Raw genomic sequence first — 18698 nt, 5'->3', positions numbered from 1 at the left:
ATCTTCAAAAGCTTTTAGGATTTGTTTAGGTGCAGTACCTAACATTTTCCATTAGATGTCAGCAAAGCTCAAGACTATTTTTTGTCATATTAATGAATTGATTAATGGTTGTGGAGTAATTAAATGCACAATGTCTATTACAATAACACACACAGTGTATGTAATGTGTGTGTGTACACTCAGACTTCCCTCATTTATCATATAAAGTCCTAAAACTATTCACCTTCAAATGATTTAACATTTCAATAAAACTATTTTTAGTTATTGCAGTATTTAAGTTATACAACAAAATATATGTAAAATCCAACAAAGGCAGATAAAAGCACAATCTGGAGAAAAAAGAATAACTTTTACAATAACCCTTTTTTATAATTTGAGTTCCTCCAGGATCCTCTGGAGCTCTTTGAGTTCTCGTGTAGTGAAGGAGTGACTCCAGAAGCTCAGAACTGGAAACAAAGTGCTTCAAACATCCAAAGAGTTCTTACATGAACTGCAAAGACTAGAATGGTTCCTCCAGGAACAATATGATGAGAAAAAGAGCTTCGAGGCACTTAAAATAAATGATGAAGTTCCTCCAGCACTCAAAAGGATTTCTGAGGCACCTTTAGTTTTTAGAGAATTGTTCTTTTCATCTTTTCAGCGAACTATGGTCATTTCCAAGTTAATGATCATTTTTACGTAATAAAAAATCATTCGATTATTAAGTAAAGATCATTTTCCATGAAGATATTTAGTAAATTTCCTACTGTAAATATAACAAAGCTTATTTTTTGATTAGTAATATGCATCGCTAAGAATTCATTTGGACAACTTTAGAGATGATTTTCTCAATATTTAGATTTTTTGCTCCCTTGGATTCCAGATTTTCTTAGAGTTATATCTCAACCTAATATTGTCATATCATAAAAAACCTTACATCAATGGAAAGATGATTTATTCAGCTTTGAGATGATGTAAAGATCTCAATTTGGACTGGTTTTGTGCTCCAGGGTCACTTTTTTTTCAGTCTGAAAAATAGTCCAACAGTGAACTGACTGATGGAATTAAAGTACAGAATCATATTTCACTTCACTGTTCATAATAAAGGCAATCAAAGTTATTTTAACTAAACATTGCAGAAATAGTAGGCTACTTGTTTGCACAGTGTGTATCTGACTCTTAACCAATCATCTTCCTTTGCAGGTTTGGTCATATCTTCCTTTCTATAACCTTCAATGCATCAGAACAAGCCACACTGACATGTTTCTAGCACTGACTAACAATAATGAAGATTAAAAAGGACAGTGGTGTGAAGAAGTGTTCCTGATTTCTTATTTTTTTGCATGTTTGCCACACTTTAATGTTTCAGATCATCAAACAAATTTAAATATAAGTCAAAGACAACACGAGTAAACACACCATGCAGTTTTTAATTGAAGGTTTTTATTATTAAGCGGAATAAATCCAAATCTACATGGTCCTGTGTGAAGAAGTGTTTGCTCCTCTGTTAAAACTGTGGTTTATCACACCTGAGTTCAGTTTCTCTGGCCACACTCAGACCTGATTACTGTCACACCTGTTCACAATCAACAAATCTCTGAAATCGGATCTGCCTGACAAAGTGAAGTAGACCAAAAGATGCTCAAAAGCTAGAAATCATGCCTAAATTCAAATGAATTCAGAAACAAATGAGAAAGAAAGTAATTGAGATCTATCAGTCTGTAAAAGGTTATAAAGCCATTTCTAAAGATTTGGGACTCCAGCGAACCACAGTGAGAGCCGTTATTCACAAATGGAGCTGCTCCACTGCAGCGACTTAAACTGTAATGATGCGCTTTGCTGTAATAATGCAATGCCACTCAAATAATGCAGAAACACTCAAGCAAGAAAACATGTGCAAAGAGTGCGTGTGTTTGTACTGTTGCAGAATGAGAGGAACAGTAGTAATGTACTGCTAGATTCACTTTCGCCAGAAACTCATGTGTGCTTAAGGCTGAAAATATATGATGCTTATAATGAATGACCCATAATTTGTCTTTTTTTACGATTTAGTTTTAATCCAAATGCGTGTGCTAAGTTATTGAACATCAAAGATCACACAACAGAAGTGCGCGAGCGTTCTCTCTATCTCTTTTTTGTTTCTTTCCCCCTACGTTAATTGTTAAAAAAAAAAAAAATCGCACCGAGTGTGGATGTAGGAGATGAAATGGATGATTTATCTCAGAGCACTGAAGATAGTGAGAGAGAGGAACAGTGGTCTGAGATGGAAAGAGAAAGTGATTTGTACACTGTTGAACAAATTTATAGTTTTCTCGATGAAACAAAAGGGAAAGCAGGAGTAGAAATTGGTGACTTTTTTCTTGATCTTGAGAAAAATGAGTAATTGTACTGAGCTCTCTCAACAGAAAAGGTTTCGGCTTAAGAAACGCATCACATCTGCTAGACAAAAAATTAAAACGTTTGGAAAGGAGCAATTAACGAAGGGGAAAGTTAAAGACTCATGATGGGTTTTAATTTTTCTTTATGGCTTTCTTTCCTCTCTCTTTCTGATGGAGATCTTAGGATCACTAAATGTGGGATATGAAAAAACGTGTATTTCTTTCTGAGATTATTAATTTGAACGAGTTAAATGTTATCTTCTTGCAAGAAACTCCCAGTAACTTAGACAATGAAGTTGAAGGGAGAACACTTTCTTAGTCATGGGAATAATCTAAGTACAGGGCTGGGAATTTATTTTGCTCCTTCTCTCAATTTCAATATTTTGTGGAAAAATGAATTGGAACCTGGAAGACTCTTGATTGTTAGAGCTGAAATACATAATATGAATTTTACTTTTGTGAACTATTATGCTCCAAATTTAGTCATTGAGAGAATAAGGCTCTTTTCTAAATTAGAACAGTTTTTAAGACGACAACATGATGGAGATTTTGTTGTTTTCGGTGGAGACTGGAACTGCACTTTAGATTTCGTTTTCGATAGGAATGGGGAAGAACCACATCAAGTGTCAGACACTTGTCTTGCTAGATTGGTAAATAATTTTCACTTATCAGATGTATGGAGAGAAAACAATCCTTTAGTTAAACAGTACTCTTGGGTGAGTTTTAGTAATGACACACTTTCTGCTCGTTTAGACAGGTTTTATCTATCTCATAATATGAGGAACAGGAGCCTGAATTCAACGATTACTCCTGTCTCTTCTTCAGAACACAAACTAATCACAGTTGAATGTAGTCTCATAACAAAAACCTATAAGAGTTCTTATTGGCATTTTAATGTTAAATTGGTGGAAGACACATTCTTTTGTGAAAATTTTCAGAATTGTTGGGAAGTTTGGAAGACTGAGAAAGGAAGATATGACAATATTATTCAGTGGTGGGAGATTGGGGAAGTGTTTATTAAGGAGTATTGCCAACAATATTCTTCTCACTCTACCCTGTTTTTGAAGAAAACATTAGAGAGATTGGAGAAAGAATTTAAGATTATTGAAGGGAATATGATTGTAAACGCTTCTCCTAAACTGAAGGATATGTGGACTGAAAAGAAAAACTGTTTGAATTCAATCCTTAAAGAAAAAGTCAAAGGAGAACTTATAAAAAATAGTTTTTTAACAAAAAGAGACATAGATGCTCCTACATCCTCCTTTTTTGATTTAGAACGGAAGACTAAACATGGAAAAAAGAAGTTGTTTTTAAAAGATAAGGATGGACACCTTGTTTCAGACACGGAAAGGATGCGTAGGCAGTCTTTAAATGAACAATGTAGACATCAACTTTTACAAGATCTTCCTGAGCTATCCATAGAGAAAAAAACAACTTTTGGAAGCACAACTTACTTTTAATGAACTGACCTCAGCAGTAATGGATCTCTCATCAGGACGGGCACCAGGGATTGATGGACTTCCTGCCGAATTTTATAAATGTTTTTGGATTATTATTGGTCCTGATTTTTTTGAAGTTGCTCAGAAATGTATAAGTGAAGGATGTTCAACAAGAAGTTGTCAGCGTGCTATTTAACATTGCTTCCAAAGAAGGGAGATTTGACGCTACTAAAAAATTGGAGACCTGTAGCTATCCTATGTTCAGAATATAAAATTCTCTCTAAGTGTGTTGCTAAAAGATTAAATGATGTACTGCATGAAATGATTCACAAGGATCAGTCATATTGTGTAAGGGGCAGATCTATTGCAGATCATTTACATTTGATGCGGGATCTGTATGACTATGCTTTTTACAACAATGTTGATGTTGGGTTTTTGTCAATGGACCAAGAAAAAGCCTTTGACAGAGTTGATCATATTTTTCTTTTTGAGACTCTGAAGGCTTTTGGATTTGGAGAAAAAATTATTTCATGTATAAAATTGCTTTATAATGAGGCAACTTGCTTGATAAAAATCGGTGGCGGTCTCAGTGTCCCCATAAAGGTTCAGAGGGGTATTAGACAAGGTTGCCCTATCTCAGGGCAGCTTTATAGCATTGCTTTTGAACCGTTACTCTGTAAATTAAGAAGAGAATTAAAGGGACTGCAAATCAGAGAAATAGATTTTTCCCAGTGTATTAAAATGTCTGCATATGCGGATGATCTTACAGTCTTAATAAGAGGCAATCAAGATGTTGATGTTGTCAAAAATCGTTTAAAAACCTATGAAAAAGCATCCTCTGCAAAAGTCAATTGGGGCAAAAGTGTGTCAGTATGGTGTGGACAATAATGGTCCCATCCTTCCTGGGGAGCTGAAATGGGGAAGAGAAGGTTTTAAATATTTAGGGGTGTTTTTAGGATCTGAAGATTATAGAAAACAGAATTGGGAGGGACTAGTGGAGAAAACATGTGCTCGGTTGTCTCGATGGAAATGGTTGCTCCTTCAGTTATCCTATAGGGGTAGAGTTTTGGTCTGTAATAATCTCATTGCTGCTACTTTATGGCATAAAATGATGATTTTAGAACCTCCAGAAGAAGAACTGATAATGGACATTCAGAAAAAACTAGTTGATTTATTTTGGTCTGGGTATCACTGGCTAAAAGCACCAGTACTTTATCTCCCCAGGACGGAGGGAGGTCAAGGACTCATTGACATCAGATCTAGAATCAAAGCTTTCAGACTTCAGACAGCACAAAGACTCTTGTATGGTGAAGAAGTGAGCTGGCGTGTGGTAGCCCATGGCCTCCTGAGAAGAGCAGGTAAAATGGGTTCTGATCATCAACTGTTCTTAATGGACATCAATAAGCTGGATTTAACTGGTTTGTCTTCATTCTACAAGTCAATGTTGAGAGGGTGGACTCTTTTAAACGTTTGCAGAGTCAGTGGTTATTGGAAGAACCCTTGATCTTTAACCCAAAAATCAATGTGGATGTTCTAAAATCAACGTCTGTAAGGAATGCTTTACGGTCTGCAAATATTGTAAAAATTAGAGACTTAATGACTGATGATGGATGGATCTCTGCAGATACTCTGGCTACCAAGCTTGGAATAAGATCAGTCCGAGTTGTGCAAAGGCTGTTGAACCATCTCTATGAGAGCATGCCGGTGGACTACAGAGACTCTTTATTTTTACACAAAGAAGAAAATGCTGGCTCTTCTTTCCCAGAACTGGATATTACAGCTGTGACTGGTTTGTGGCAAGAAAGTGAAGGTGGTATTCTATCCTTTAAGACACCTCAACTTGGACGTTTCAGAGACATTGGGGAAAAAAGCTACTTATATTTGTTATGCGTAAAAGTTCTTCATTGTTGTGCACCTGAGACTGTAAAAGAGAATTTTTTTGGATAAGACTCTTCCCCGAAAGGTAGCTGGAGGACCATGTACAAGCCCCCCATTGAAGAAAGGTCTGGAGACCTGCAGTGGCGTGTTGTACATGGTATTATAGCTACAAACAGACACAGAGCACATTTTGATCCACTAGCGGGGATAGGGTGTACTTTCTGTGAACAGCAGGAGACAGTTTTTCATTTGTTTGCTGACTGTAGCAGGTTATTGCCTCTCTTTCAAATTCCTGGAGGTGGTGTCAGACATTAGGAGAAGTTTTCACACTTGAGTTTTATATCTATGGACCTAAATACAAACGTAGCAAGAGGGAGATTTATCATTTACTCAATTTTATTTTCGGACAAGCAAAGTTAGCTGTTTGGCTCTCTCGTGAAAGTAAAATAGTTGGTGTGGGACAAACTGATGTGGTACTGATTTATGAGGGTTTGATGAAGTCAAGGTTAAGAATAGAATCTGAATATTATCGACTGAATGAGAATATTGAAGATTTTAAGTTTAAGTGGGCTATAAATAACTGTATTTGTGATGTTGACTGCAATGGCAATTTACAAATTCATGTATAATTATATATGATGATAATGGTTGGAAAAAGGGTTATGGGTATTTGATATTTGTTTTTCTGTGTTGGTTAAATAATTGATTGAAGATTGTTTTAAAATGTGTGTAATAAAAGCTGTTCAAAGGTCTCTCTCTCTCTCTCTCTCTCTCTCTCTCTCTCTCTCTCTTCCTCCCTCTCTACCGTTTTGTGCATGGTTTTATTTACTTGTTTCTGATATACCCAACCGAGCTACAATCTTTCCAGTGATTAACTGTATATTCACTCGTGCTTTATCAGCTCGCGCACCTCAGCTGTACATTGTCCTTGTACCTTCATATAATTCGTTTTTTTAATTTAATATTAAAATCTGAAAAATGAAAAACAGTAACGCCTCTCTCCGCTGATTGGCCAACCGAACATTACAACATAATAATACTCCTAAAAACATAATGAGAGTCCTACCTTCTACGGATTCTTAACGTGTTTATTTCTTTACATTTTCTCTTTCTCTTCATTGAACAGCCAGGCCCGGGTTTCCCAAAAGCTTCGTAAGCCTAAGAAGTTCGTAAAAACGATCGTACGACTGATCTTAATATTACGGTCTGTTTCCCAAAAGCTTCTTAACTTAAGTAGCACTTGAAAATCATCGTAGATCTACGAGTGCTCTGGAGTAATCATAAAGCCCTAAGTGCATCGAAGACAGATTTCTGTGATCACAGGACAATCTGCAGATTACACCTTTAACTTGATTCAAGTGCAATGTGATTTATAATCAGGGCTTGAAATCGAAAAAAATTAAATTGGTTCACTCCGAGCAGAATCGATATTTTAACGTTTCTGTTCTGCGTTCCTCTGATATTATTACCGTTCGGAAACCGGTTCGGGAGGAAGAAATACCGGTTAATAACCTTATTTTTAAAAAACAATATTATTTGCCTAATAATAATTGAATAATAATAATAAAGTATAGAGTTTTCCTTACTCAAAAAATGAAAAAAAAAATAGAGATCTTACGCTTACAGTTTACAGCTTGCATCAGATTTTGTCCAAATGTAAGCTAGGCCTAGCTACTTAAAAAAAATCTATCAACACTTTCTATCAAGTATTTTAAGACATTCAGCATCAAATGTTTCCATGTTCCCGATGTATCTGGATGCTAAAATGTTATTTAATATAAAGAATATAGAATAATAGTAAATAATAAGTAACGCTGTATATGCGTCCGACAGTTGGACTCCAAATTTCATTCAATAATTATTTTGAGGTTAATAGCAAATGAAAACTGTTCAGCTTCTGGGAAATTTGTGAAGCTTCGCTAGGCTAATTTTAGTTATTTTAGAAAAGAACAAGAATTACAAATATAAGAAGCTATAGCAATATTAACGACAAACCAAAACTGATTAATTTACACTAAAACGAAACTGAAACCAATGTTGGGTTGGTTACTCATTCGATACAAAATAAACCTTTTGTGTCCTTTTTTTCTCTAAAAAACTTATATACTACAATTTTCTCTCTCTCTCTCTAGGCTATATATATGTATTAACCATGCAGGAAAACCTTTTTAAATATTTTATACATATTTTAAATACATTAAAAAAGTAAGAAATGTAAATAAAAAAAGTAAAGCCTAATGAATTATATAATAATAATAATAATAATAAACCTGTATTTATTTCATGTTCAAAGGAAAATTAGCCTAAACTGCTTACATTAAACGAAAAAAATTTTTTTTTTTCCTCAATAACAAAATAGACCAATTTTAAATATTTAGCAAATTAAAAAAAAATAAATAAAATTAAACGGAATTGAAAAAATATATATTGTAGACTATGACCACTAATGTAGTCTGGGCAGGAATAGCATGTCGTTCATTGATGAGGGCTTCAGATTAATTAATCTGACCGTCTTTACTGAAAGGCCTCTCCAATGGTGCGCTGGGAGCTGGAATGGAGAGTAACCTACATGGCGTGTTACTTTGCTTCATCTCTGAAACTCTTGATATCGCCTTTTCCACCTCTGGATCTCTCGCTATCTCGGAATGGAATTACACGTCGCTGTCCATGGTTTCATCAGCATCCTCCCATTCCGCAAAGTTTATTTTATTTTAGTCTATTATAAATAAAGGTTTATCTGTTTTTAGTAATCTTATTTTGCTAGATATTTCCACTTTGCGGGAGTCCCGCAAATAACTTTATTTTCCCGCAACCCGCACACAATAATATCCCGCGTCCGCATTCACCGATCAAATATTGTCCCGCGACGCACTCGGATGCGCTGGGTCCCGCAGGAATGCAGGTCTCTGAGTGTTGAATGCACATGCACCAATGGCTGGAAAAAATAGGCCCTTTTTGCGCTGCGTCATCAGGCCCAATTTGGTCTTAATCCGGCCCTGAAGGCGGTGCATTGCCATTGAGACTTGACTGTTCACAGCTGAGCGGACATTTCACTCGCTGCTTCAGAGTCACATTTGCGTATGATGTAGGCTACTGCTGGAATTCGTGATTGGTTGACAGCAAATTTCAAATATTAAACGGAATGATAAAATAACGTTATTAACCGGTTTATGTCCATTTCAAATTTTCGATTCTGTTCGGAACTAAAAAAAATTCATTTCGTTTCTGTTTCTGTTCCTGTCAAAATTTCGTTCATTTCAGGTTTTCATTTTCGTTCCTTGAACCGGTTCAGAGCCCTGATAATAATATAAGGATTTGATTGTGTTTTATTGCACACTTTATAACTCGTTTTCTTTGCTTTTTTAATTAATGTATAAATTACTTAATTAAAAAAGGAAGGGAAATTAGAAATACACATTTAAATTAAATGACTGAAAAAAAGACTATGGTGGGAGTGGGGGGTAGGGGTATATGTCAATAACTTGTTGAAGTGCAAGAATCCCAGCTATGAATTGGACCCAGAAATAACGTATCTCTCTCTCTCTCTATACAGTATAAAAATGAATAAATGTAAGTAAATTTATGCATATAGCAGATGCTTTTATCCAAAGCGACTTACAGTGCATTAGGGCTAACAATTTTTACCTAACATAATATATAAGTATATAAAGTATTTAAAGTATATTATATATTATTATATAACGTATAATATTGTACACTATAATATAATATTGTATTATATCCCATTGTCTGTCTGGAACGCAGGCATTACGGGGGGGGGGGGGGGGGGTGAAATGCTATTTCATGCATACTGAGTTTTTTTTACACTGTTAAAGAGTTGGATTCCCATGCTAAACATGGACAAAGTTTCAAAAATTAAGTTGTACATTTGAACTTCCAGTTTGTCACAAGTTTCAGAAAGTTTTTTTCGAGTATGGCTCTGTGTGACGTTAGATGGAGCGGAATTTCCTTATATGGGTCCTGAGGCACGTCTGCCGGAAGAGCGGCGCTCCCGTATAGCAGAGCACTGAGAGCACAACAGACTTCACTGATCAGAGCAAGAGCGTCGCCAAATGTCACAAAAGAAGTGTGTTTTTGGTTGACAGGGCAAGACAACCCTGCACAGATTACCAAAAGAGAAACAGCATTAAGGGACCAGTGGATGGAGTTTATTTTTACAGAGCATCAAAGGAGTTGTGCAAGTGTTTGTTCCCTGCATTTGGAAGATGCTTGTTTTACAAACATGGCCCAGTTTGACGATGGATTTGCCGTATCGTTTATTTCTTAAGGATGATGCAATCCCAACGAAAAAGGGTCACGATCGTGTGTTGGAACCGCAGGCGGTGAGTAAAACTGCTTCAAATATCTCTGCCTTGTTAGTGCGTCCGCCTCTCATGCCGGAGACCCGGGTTCGAGCCCCGCTCGGAGCGAGTCGTTGCTGCTGCTGCTGTCCTTCAGTTTCAGCCTTGGGATCTGATTCTGGATCATAAACATACGTTATTGTTTCACATGCGTTTCCCAACATTGCACGTAAAGCAGTTGCAGGTAGCTGTGCTTTAAGTGCTGCTTAGGAGTCGCTGTCCGTTTGTCAAGTGCTGAAATGTCACATTATAGTTTCAAAAACTTCAAAAGAGTATTTGTTCCCGTGCGTATTTGGACTAGTCATTCTTTAAATAAAACCATGATTGGACATAATGATTTTTAACACTTACCTTTGAATTAGCTCAAGTGTGGCACCGGCTGACTCTTGGTACTCAATATTAAAAACATAAAAGCAACCAAAAAGCGCAGGAGTGCTGTGTCCAAGTTATGTAAAAAAAAAGCCTCCTCATCAGTATTTATGAAAGTATTTATGACTTTGAAAAGATGATATAGACGGTACCTCACTATTAATGCACAGATCTATAGGAGGTAGTTGACCAGTCACACCCAGTTTGTGGAGACTAGACTGCTGTACCAGACCTTCCCAGACAGTAAGCAGTTTCGGCCCAGAACTGGCACCACATCTGGCCTGCGTGAAATGCATGCGGGCCAAATGTGGGCCGGATCTGGGCCGAAATTGCTTGCTGTCTGGGTTGCTGCTTATGCTTCCATGATATATGAGTGGTGAATGATGTTCTCACTCTAAAATATTTCAAGCAGCCTTTAACTGGACAGCAAACTTTTCTACCATCTCTAATAAGAATTTCGCAAGTGGAAGCACAGCTCTGAAAAATTCCAAGCAACAAATGCACACCCTAGGACCTGACAGTGGAGGTTCGCCTGTGGATGCCTATGTATATTTTACAGTTATTTACCCTAGAAAATACAGCAAGGGTTAACAGTGTGGTCTATGAACATACTATACAGATGGATTATGTAAAAGTTTATGTACATTATAGGCAGAACTATGAACATATGAACATCATTTACGCTAGAGCAATGGACAGTAAAGTGCATAGAAAATATTTCAGTGTGCAAATGAATTACTCAGTATTCTGGATGAACAGACAGTAGTAATAACAAGTTTACTGTTTTTTTTTTGTTTGTTTGTTTGTATGTTCTTTTGTAAATCAGATGTAGTGATGACGAGGGGTGAGGAGTCTGTGTGTGTGTGTGGGGGGGGGGGGGGTCAGCAAGAAGACAGCTGTAGTGAAAAAGCTGTTCCTGAATCTGCTGGTCCTTGGGCAGGAAGTGAAACAGTCTGTGATCAGGGTGAGAGGACTCCTTGAGGAGCTCCACGTAGACAGCGTTTTCTCTAGATGTCCTCAAGAGCAGGAAGTGGTGTCCCTGTGATGCGTTGGGCAGTTTTCACCACCCTCTGCAGTGCCTTGCGTTCAGCCACTGAGCAGTTCCCATACCAGACTGTGATGTAACTGGTCAGGATGATCTCGATCGCACACAAGCGCAGCATGTGGGCAGGTGCTGTACCTCCTCCTAGAGCTGTAATCGGGCCTTAATAGTTAGGCCCGACAGGTTTTGGCCCGAGCCAGACACGTACATTTTGATTGACAGCTTTTTTAAAGCCCGAACCCGTTTACAGCCCGACATTATTCAAATGTAAGCACGCACACAGCTCTTTTGCCTTTTATCAACAATGAGTAATTTATTCATGTTTTAACATAATTTACTCATAACTAACGTAGACTAGACCACTTGGAAGTTGGAATAAAGAAATAAAATAAGTCCTCTGTGACATCGTAACATCTCAGCATTCTAGACATAGGCTCATTTAACCTATAAATAGACCAACGCACCAATAAAAACGAGTCATTTAAAAAAAAAAAAAAAAAATTAAGCTAAATTTTAAATTAAGATGGGTATTTGGCAATAACGAAATTAAGATAAAGCTCCGCCGGATTTGCTTTATTTAATAAAAGAATAATGCCAACATTAGCGTAAATACTCTGTCAACATTATGCATTTAAGACTCAATGAATATTTAGTTATCATTTGAAAAACCTTTACTCACAGAGATTAGGCTAGGTCTACATGTTTTTGTGGAGGAAAATGATTAAATCTACTGTAGATGTCTTCAGCGCGTTCCTGCGCTCACTGATGGTGCGTCATTATTCACTCATTATTCTCATTATAAACATGGTCAAAACTTTTCCACACCTCAGAGTTTGCTTTAGTTGCTGGTGCAACCAAAACGTAATCACCAGAGGCAAGCCTCCGTTACACCTGCTCAGCATTCATTTTCGCATCTTTCTCGCGCTAATCGAAACACATCACATGACCGCGCGTTTACCTCGCAAACCGGAGCGCAAGCCCGAGCCCGGCCCGAGCCCGCGTAAGATGATAGAAATTAAGCCCGAACCCGTCGGGTCCCGAAGGGTCCCATCGGGTTCGGGCAAAGATCTTCAGCTCTACCTGTCATCTGCAAACTTGATGATGGAGTTGGATCCATGCACAGGCTTGCAGTCGTGGGTGTAAAGGGAGTAGAGGAATGGGCTCAGCACACAGCCCTGTGGTACTCCAGTGTTAAGTGTGATCATAAGATGTAGGACAAGGGCCGGCCCCATGCAGGGCTCTATTGGTTCCATTGTTTTAGTTAGAAGTTCCCCCCTGCTCGGAATGCCTCCAGGCCCATATGCACCTGCATATCCTGCACACTCAGACTATGCCACTGGGGAGACAGATGTGTACTTTAGGTACTGTTATCATAATCATTACAACCTTAAAGCTTTCCTTGGGGAAGAATATGACAATCCAAATGATTATTAATGTACTTATTCATACGTACGCTTATCCATGCGTACGTTATCCAGACATTTATCTACACGTACGTTATCCAGACACAAATTTTAAAAAATCACAAATTTCACCTCTTCTGGCATAACTTACTGCCTAACAGTGCGTTTTTAAATGCTGTTTAAATATTGAATGTGGAAAGCATGTGAATTCTGACCCATTTGGCTTTCCATAGAACACACCCTGAGCAGCTCTGACATCACTGTAGTTCAGTGAGAGACTCCGAGAAAGTGAAACTAACTTGATCAACAAAATGGACGCCAGAAACCATCGAACTCTTTAAACAACTGAATATTGAGTCGTTCGGAGACCCTTGTGAACACATCTGATACTCACAGGTGAGTGATAGAAATATAAGAGAGATTGTCTTGAACAGGTTTCTAATGACAGTGGTCTGGTTTAGTAGGGTTTATGTCAGACTGGAATGAGTTGAACAGAAGCAGGTTTAAGCGTGTCAAATACTCAGATACTTTAGATGTTTACTGCACTGAAATGATATCAGAATTGTATTAACAGTATGTCATTAGATTGAACAAAGTTAGGTGTTTCTGTCATTTTGTCACGCGACATAAAGACAAACAGATAAAACAGAAAGTAAATGACCTGCAGACAAACTGAACACAAACCTGCTTCACTGCAGCTGAAAATCACTTTTACATTACACAATAACTTATGATCATATACTATAGTTTGTGGAAAGATTAATCTAATTTTTGATAAGGATATATATATATATATATATATATATATATATATATATATATATATATATATATATATATGTGTGTTTTTTGGAAAATATAAAGCTTGTACTTTGTACGTTCTTTAAACAGCAGGTCATAGTTCAGATTGCTCAGCAAGTTCACGAGTCTCTCACTTTGTTTCAAACGAATGATTGTGTTTCCATCACTATCAGTTCTCACATTTTAACCAGTTAAACTATCATTTTTCTTTAAAAGGCTTTAAGAGGGAAAGAACAATGGCAGAATCTTCACTAACAGCAAGAAAAACCAGAAGACAGAGTATTGACAGTTTACCTCCATGTAAGTCAATAACCCAGAAAAACACTTTGACTTTGACTTTTCTTTTATAATATTGAATATGTACAGTTCATGAATGTAAAGCAGATCAAATGATTTCATCTTAACAATAATAATTATTGTACATATGTATTTATGAGCTTCACATTTAGGTTCTGATCAGCTTGTCTGGGTTCATTTTACAATAATAACCAGCTGACTGTACATGATCTCTTTATATTTGAGTTTCTTCAGCACTCTTTGTCTCTAAACACTCTTTACATTCAACCAGCTTCATGAGGTGCATCATGGGATTCTTCATAAACAGTATTGAAGGAGTTCACACTAATCCTAAATAATGTCTCTTTCCAGTAATGTCATCCTCTATGAGTTCACTGTCTGAGGAGATTCAGTGCTCTGTATGTCTGGATGTGTTCACTGATCCAGTCTCGACTCCATGTGGACACAACTTCTGCAAGATCTGTCTGAATAAGTGCTGGGACAACAGCCAGACCTGCAGCTGTCCATACTGTAACGAAACATTCAAGCAAAGACCTGATCTCAAGATTAATACCACACTCCGAGAGCTCGTAGGTCACTGTAAGAAGAAAAGTCCTGAGAAAACAACTGAAGTTCTGTGTGACTTCTGTGAGGAAAGAAAGCTGAAAGCGCTGAAGTCGTGTCTGGTGTGTCAGAGCTCTTACTGTGAAACTCACCTGGAGCCTCATTTGAGAGTGACACGTTTGAAGAAACACAAACTGATGGATCCTGTGAGTAATCTGGAGGACTATATATGTCAGAAACACGAGAGACCTCTGGATCTGTTCTGTAGAGATGATCAGACATGTGTGTGTTCATTCTGCACCGAGACAGACCACAAGAACCACAACACTGTTCCTATAGAAGAGGAGAGTCAAGAGAAGAAGGTAGACGTTATTATTCTTTTAAAGGACTGATATCATGAGGAATCAGATTTTATTTCATATTGTGAGTTTAATCTGTGTTATGATAAATGTGTCTGTGTTGTTCTCTCTATAGACTGAACTGATGAAGACACAGAAAGACGTGCAGCTGATGATCCAGAACAGAATCAAGAAGATTGAAGACATCAAACACTCAGCAGAAGTCAGAAAAGTGAGTTTAAAATAATTTGAACTTCAATGAACTTCAGTGTTTAGAAACATTGAGAAGACATAACAATAACAAAATAAACAAACAATCAAACGAATGACAGATGACTATCAGACTAAAATATACAGCAACAGCCAATAAAACAAGAAGTAAAATGTCCAGGGCTTGTTCTGCTCTCGTCCAGGGTGCAGAGTGAAGTTTAATTCTTCATTTGAGGGATTCTGAAAACACATGTAGCCTATGTATGTGAACAAAAATGTATGAGCAATAGTTACACAGATTCTTCTGTTAGCAAACACTGCTAATAATGTGTTGCCTGTCCTGGTTGAGCAGAGAAACACAGAGAAGGAGAAAGCAGTCCGTGTGGAGCTCTTCACTGATCTCATCCGCTCCATTGAGAGACATCAGACTGAACTGCTGGAGATGATGGAGGAGCAGCAGAAAGCAGCAGAGAAACAGGAGCAAGAGCTGATTGAAGAGCTGGAGCAGGAGATCACTGAGCTAAAGATGAGAAACACTGAGCTGGAGCAGCTCTCACACACTGAAGATCACCTCCACCTCCTACAGGTCAGTCAACATGATCTCTCTGATCAATCATAATGCAGGATATGACATGCTGAAGGATTTCTCCTCTCTCCTGCTGTAGATTCACTCATCCCTGTGCAGCTCTAGAAACACCAGGAACTGGCCTGAGATCAGTATGAAGACTCACGAGAGTCTGGAGACTCTGAGGAGAGCTCTGACTCAACTGAAGGACACTATAGATGAGAAACTCACACTAACTGGTACATCAATACACACTGATCAGATAGAAACATGATAGTGTACTTTATTCTTTAAATATAAGCTTCAGATCTGATTGTTTTCTTGTCATTAGTCTCTACAGAGCTGAAGTGGATGCAGCAGTATGCAGGTACAGTGTGCTGTCTGCACTACACTAGTTTACATTCATACACTCACTGCTTCATTACTGCACTACAATCTGATTAAACACTGGGTTAACTAAAAACATCAGCATCACAGAATATCTGTATTCTCTGTTTTCTCAGTGGATGTGACTCTGGATCCTGATACAGCTCATCCATATCTCATTCTGTCTGATGATGGAAAACAAGTGAGACATGGAGACATTAGACAGAAACTCCCAGACAAACCAGAGAGATTTGATAGATGTGTCTGTGTCTTGGGAAAGGAGGGATTCTCCTCAGGGAGATTTTATTTTGAGGTGCAGGTGAAGGGAAAGACTGAATGGGATTTAGGAGTGGCCAGAGAATCCATTAACAGGAAGGGACAGATCACACTGAGACCCAGTGATGGATACTGGACTGTGATTCTGAGGAATGGAGATAAATATGAAGCCTGTGATGATCCTCGTGTCTCTCTGTCTCTGAGAGTGAAGCCGCAGCGGGTCGGTGTGTTTGTGGATTATGAGGAGGGTCTGGTCTCCTTTTATGATGTGGAGTCCAGCTCTCATATCTACTCTTTCACTGCTCAGTCTTTCACTGAAAAACTCTATCCATTATTTAGCCCAGGTCTTAATGATGGAGGTAAAAACTCAAGCCCACTGATCATCACACCTGTCAGTTATAATAAATGAATTTACTCAGTTATCAAATGAAAGATTAAAATAATACATTTTGTAATAAAAAACCTGGAAACATTATGTGCTGCTATTTCTTATCATTTGCTTTTCAGTTTTTAAAATCTAAATGATCTTATCACATATTTTTTCATGTATATATAATTCTTATTCAGTAAATTATATTTTGTTCAACTTTTCATAAATATTCCTGCTATTTTTCTTCCTGATAATGTGAAATTGCCATCTGTGCAAAGTTGGTGCAATAAAATAACGTAATAGTTAACAATCACTTGTTTACATAGATATAGAGCAATATGTAAAATGGCAATGCATTTCTGTATATACATTTCCATTTTCCAATACATTTGTGCAACGTTTGGTGCAAAATGAAAATGAAAATTAAATTACATAATTTTCATTTGCCATTTACTACACCAGTTTTAATATGTAAAATGAATATTAATTTTAACGCTTTATAAGTTGCAAAATTAAAATGAAAATGTATTACAGAAATACTTAGATATATCAAACATGTTAAAGCAAAAACTGTGGCAAAATAATAATTTAAATGCTATTTTTCTTAATTGCATTAACACTCACAGTCAAGACACTTACGATTGCATTTTCATTCGGTGTCCCGCAATGAATGTAGCAAAATTCAATGTGAACATTGAAAATGCATTCCGAGCCGATCACGTGTCCCCGCCTTCGCGCCACGTCAATCATTGTGTGAACAAGGCGGGGCTTACAGAAGGTCAGAGACTCAAATCTCAAGAAGAGGATTCAATCAAGTGAGACAACATGGACAGGACAGTTGGTCCGTGTATGTTTTGATCATTTCGGTTTATGGCTTCAATATTTCATTCGGACTTGTGGGCGGAGCTGAAACGCTGCTTTCATCTGATTGGTCGAATCGGATCGGTTTTCATCTGACAGCCTTCAGCTCGGTCTTGTCATTCTTTCAGGCAGAATAAGAGTCAGTGCGAGTGAAGCACTGAAATGTCTGAAACTACACTCACTGTTAATTAGCATAATATTTGAATCAGATGTAGCTGGGCACATAATTCGTGCTGCTGAGACCTGCAAATTATTTCTAGGTTGTAGTATTGTATGAATATTGTCCCACTGATAAAAACAGTGCAAATAGTTCGGTCCCTTTGGATAACAGTGAAGTGGAAATTAAAATCAATAATAGACTGAACAGTTCCATGTCTGTAACATTTACCACTCTCATCTTTTAAGTCATAAGGCACTAGGTATGTGTGTGTGTGTGTTTGCGTGTGTGTGACATTAATAAATAATTGTAAAAATGAATATAGTTACATTTCTAAATAAAAATAGTAAAATTAGCTCTATGCTGCTCAGTGCTCCTGTAGCCTACCCCAGAGCGCCCTCTCGCGGCTGTATACGGTAATGTTTTCTCTTGGTCTTGAATAAATGTGACATATAGTCCAGTGCGACTTATATGTGTTTTTTTCCTCGTCATGACGTATTTTTGGACTGATGCAACTTATACCGAAAAATACAGTTAACATTATTATTATTATTTATTATGAGAGTAATTGACACAGACTAGAACTTTAATGTTTCACCCAATTCAGCTCATATCTTTAGACTCGTCCGACTCGTGTTGCTTGTATAACTGGCCAGACTTACCTTCCCAAAAAATCCTAATTTATTTTATTTCATAAATTTAACTATTTAAAGCGTTTCAGCTCCGCCCACAAGTGCGAATGAAATATTGAAGGCATAAACTGAAATGATCAAAACATACACGGACCAACTGTCTTGTCCATGTTGTCTCACTTGATTGAATCCTCTTCTTGAGACTTGAGTCTCTGACCTTCTGTAAGCCCCGCCTTGTTCACACAATGATTGACGTGGCGCGAGGGCGGGGACACGTGATCGGCTCGGAATGCATTTTCAATGTGTACATTGAATTTTGCTACATTCATTGCGGGACACCGAATGAAAATGCAATCGTAAGTGTCTTGACTGTGAGTGTTAATGCAATTAAGAAAAATAGCATTTAAATGATCATTTTGCCACAGTTTTTGCT

At 37.5% G+C, this 18698-nt stretch overlaps 2 protein-coding genes and 1 long non-coding RNA gene across 19 annotated transcripts in view; 2 read left to right on the top strand and 1 right to left on the bottom strand.

Moving 5' to 3' along the window:
• The window catches only part of LOC128021977 (E3 ubiquitin-protein ligase TRIM39-like), a 50323-nt gene extending 33605 nt beyond the window's left edge, over nucleotides 1-16718 (top strand). The window contains exons 2-8 of one of the 2 annotated variants that reach the window (XM_052609166.1): nucleotides 13867-13950; nucleotides 14299-14852; nucleotides 14965-15060; nucleotides 15391-15624; nucleotides 15704-15842; nucleotides 15944-15970; nucleotides 16107-16718. In XM_052609166.1, coding sequence (XP_052465126.1) covers nucleotides 13887-13950; nucleotides 14299-14852; nucleotides 14965-15060; nucleotides 15391-15624; nucleotides 15704-15842; nucleotides 15944-15970; nucleotides 16107-16654 — 1662 coding nt within the window. In that variant the 5' untranslated portion in view covers nucleotides 13867-13886 and the 3' untranslated portion in view covers nucleotides 16655-16718. Of the gene's footprint in view, nucleotides 1-13866; nucleotides 13951-14298; nucleotides 14853-14964; nucleotides 15061-15390; nucleotides 15625-15703; nucleotides 15843-15934; nucleotides 15971-16106 lie in introns of both variants that reach the window. The other variant, XM_052609165.1, reaches the window with a different exon arrangement.
• Nucleotides 1-18698, top strand: part of LOC128021971 (E3 ubiquitin-protein ligase TRIM39) — a 362874-nt gene that overhangs the window by 33570 nt on the left and 310606 nt on the right. The window contains exon 1 of one of the 15 annotated variants that reach the window (XM_052609104.1): nucleotides 13185-13245. The exons of 13 other annotated variants lie outside the window; for them this stretch is intronic. The gene's annotated coding sequence lies outside the window, so the exon portion shown is untranslated. Of the gene's footprint in view, nucleotides 1-13184; nucleotides 13246-18698 lie in introns of those variants that run through there. One more of the 15 variants, XM_052609137.1, reaches the window with a different exon arrangement.
• The window catches only part of LOC128021997 (uncharacterized), a 336783-nt gene that overhangs the window by 32440 nt on the left and 285645 nt on the right, over nucleotides 1-18698 (bottom strand). The gene's annotated exons all lie outside the window — the stretch shown is intronic.

Source organism: Carassius gibelio, chromosome A11, assembly GCF_023724105.1.
Source record: "Carassius gibelio isolate Cgi1373 ecotype wild population from Czech Republic chromosome A11, carGib1.2-hapl.c, whole genome shotgun sequence".
NCBI lineage: Eukaryota > Metazoa > Chordata > Actinopteri > Cypriniformes > Cyprinidae > Carassius > Carassius gibelio.
The sequence above is the reverse complement of the archived record's forward strand: the minus strand, read 5'-3'. Positions and strand labels throughout refer to the sequence as shown.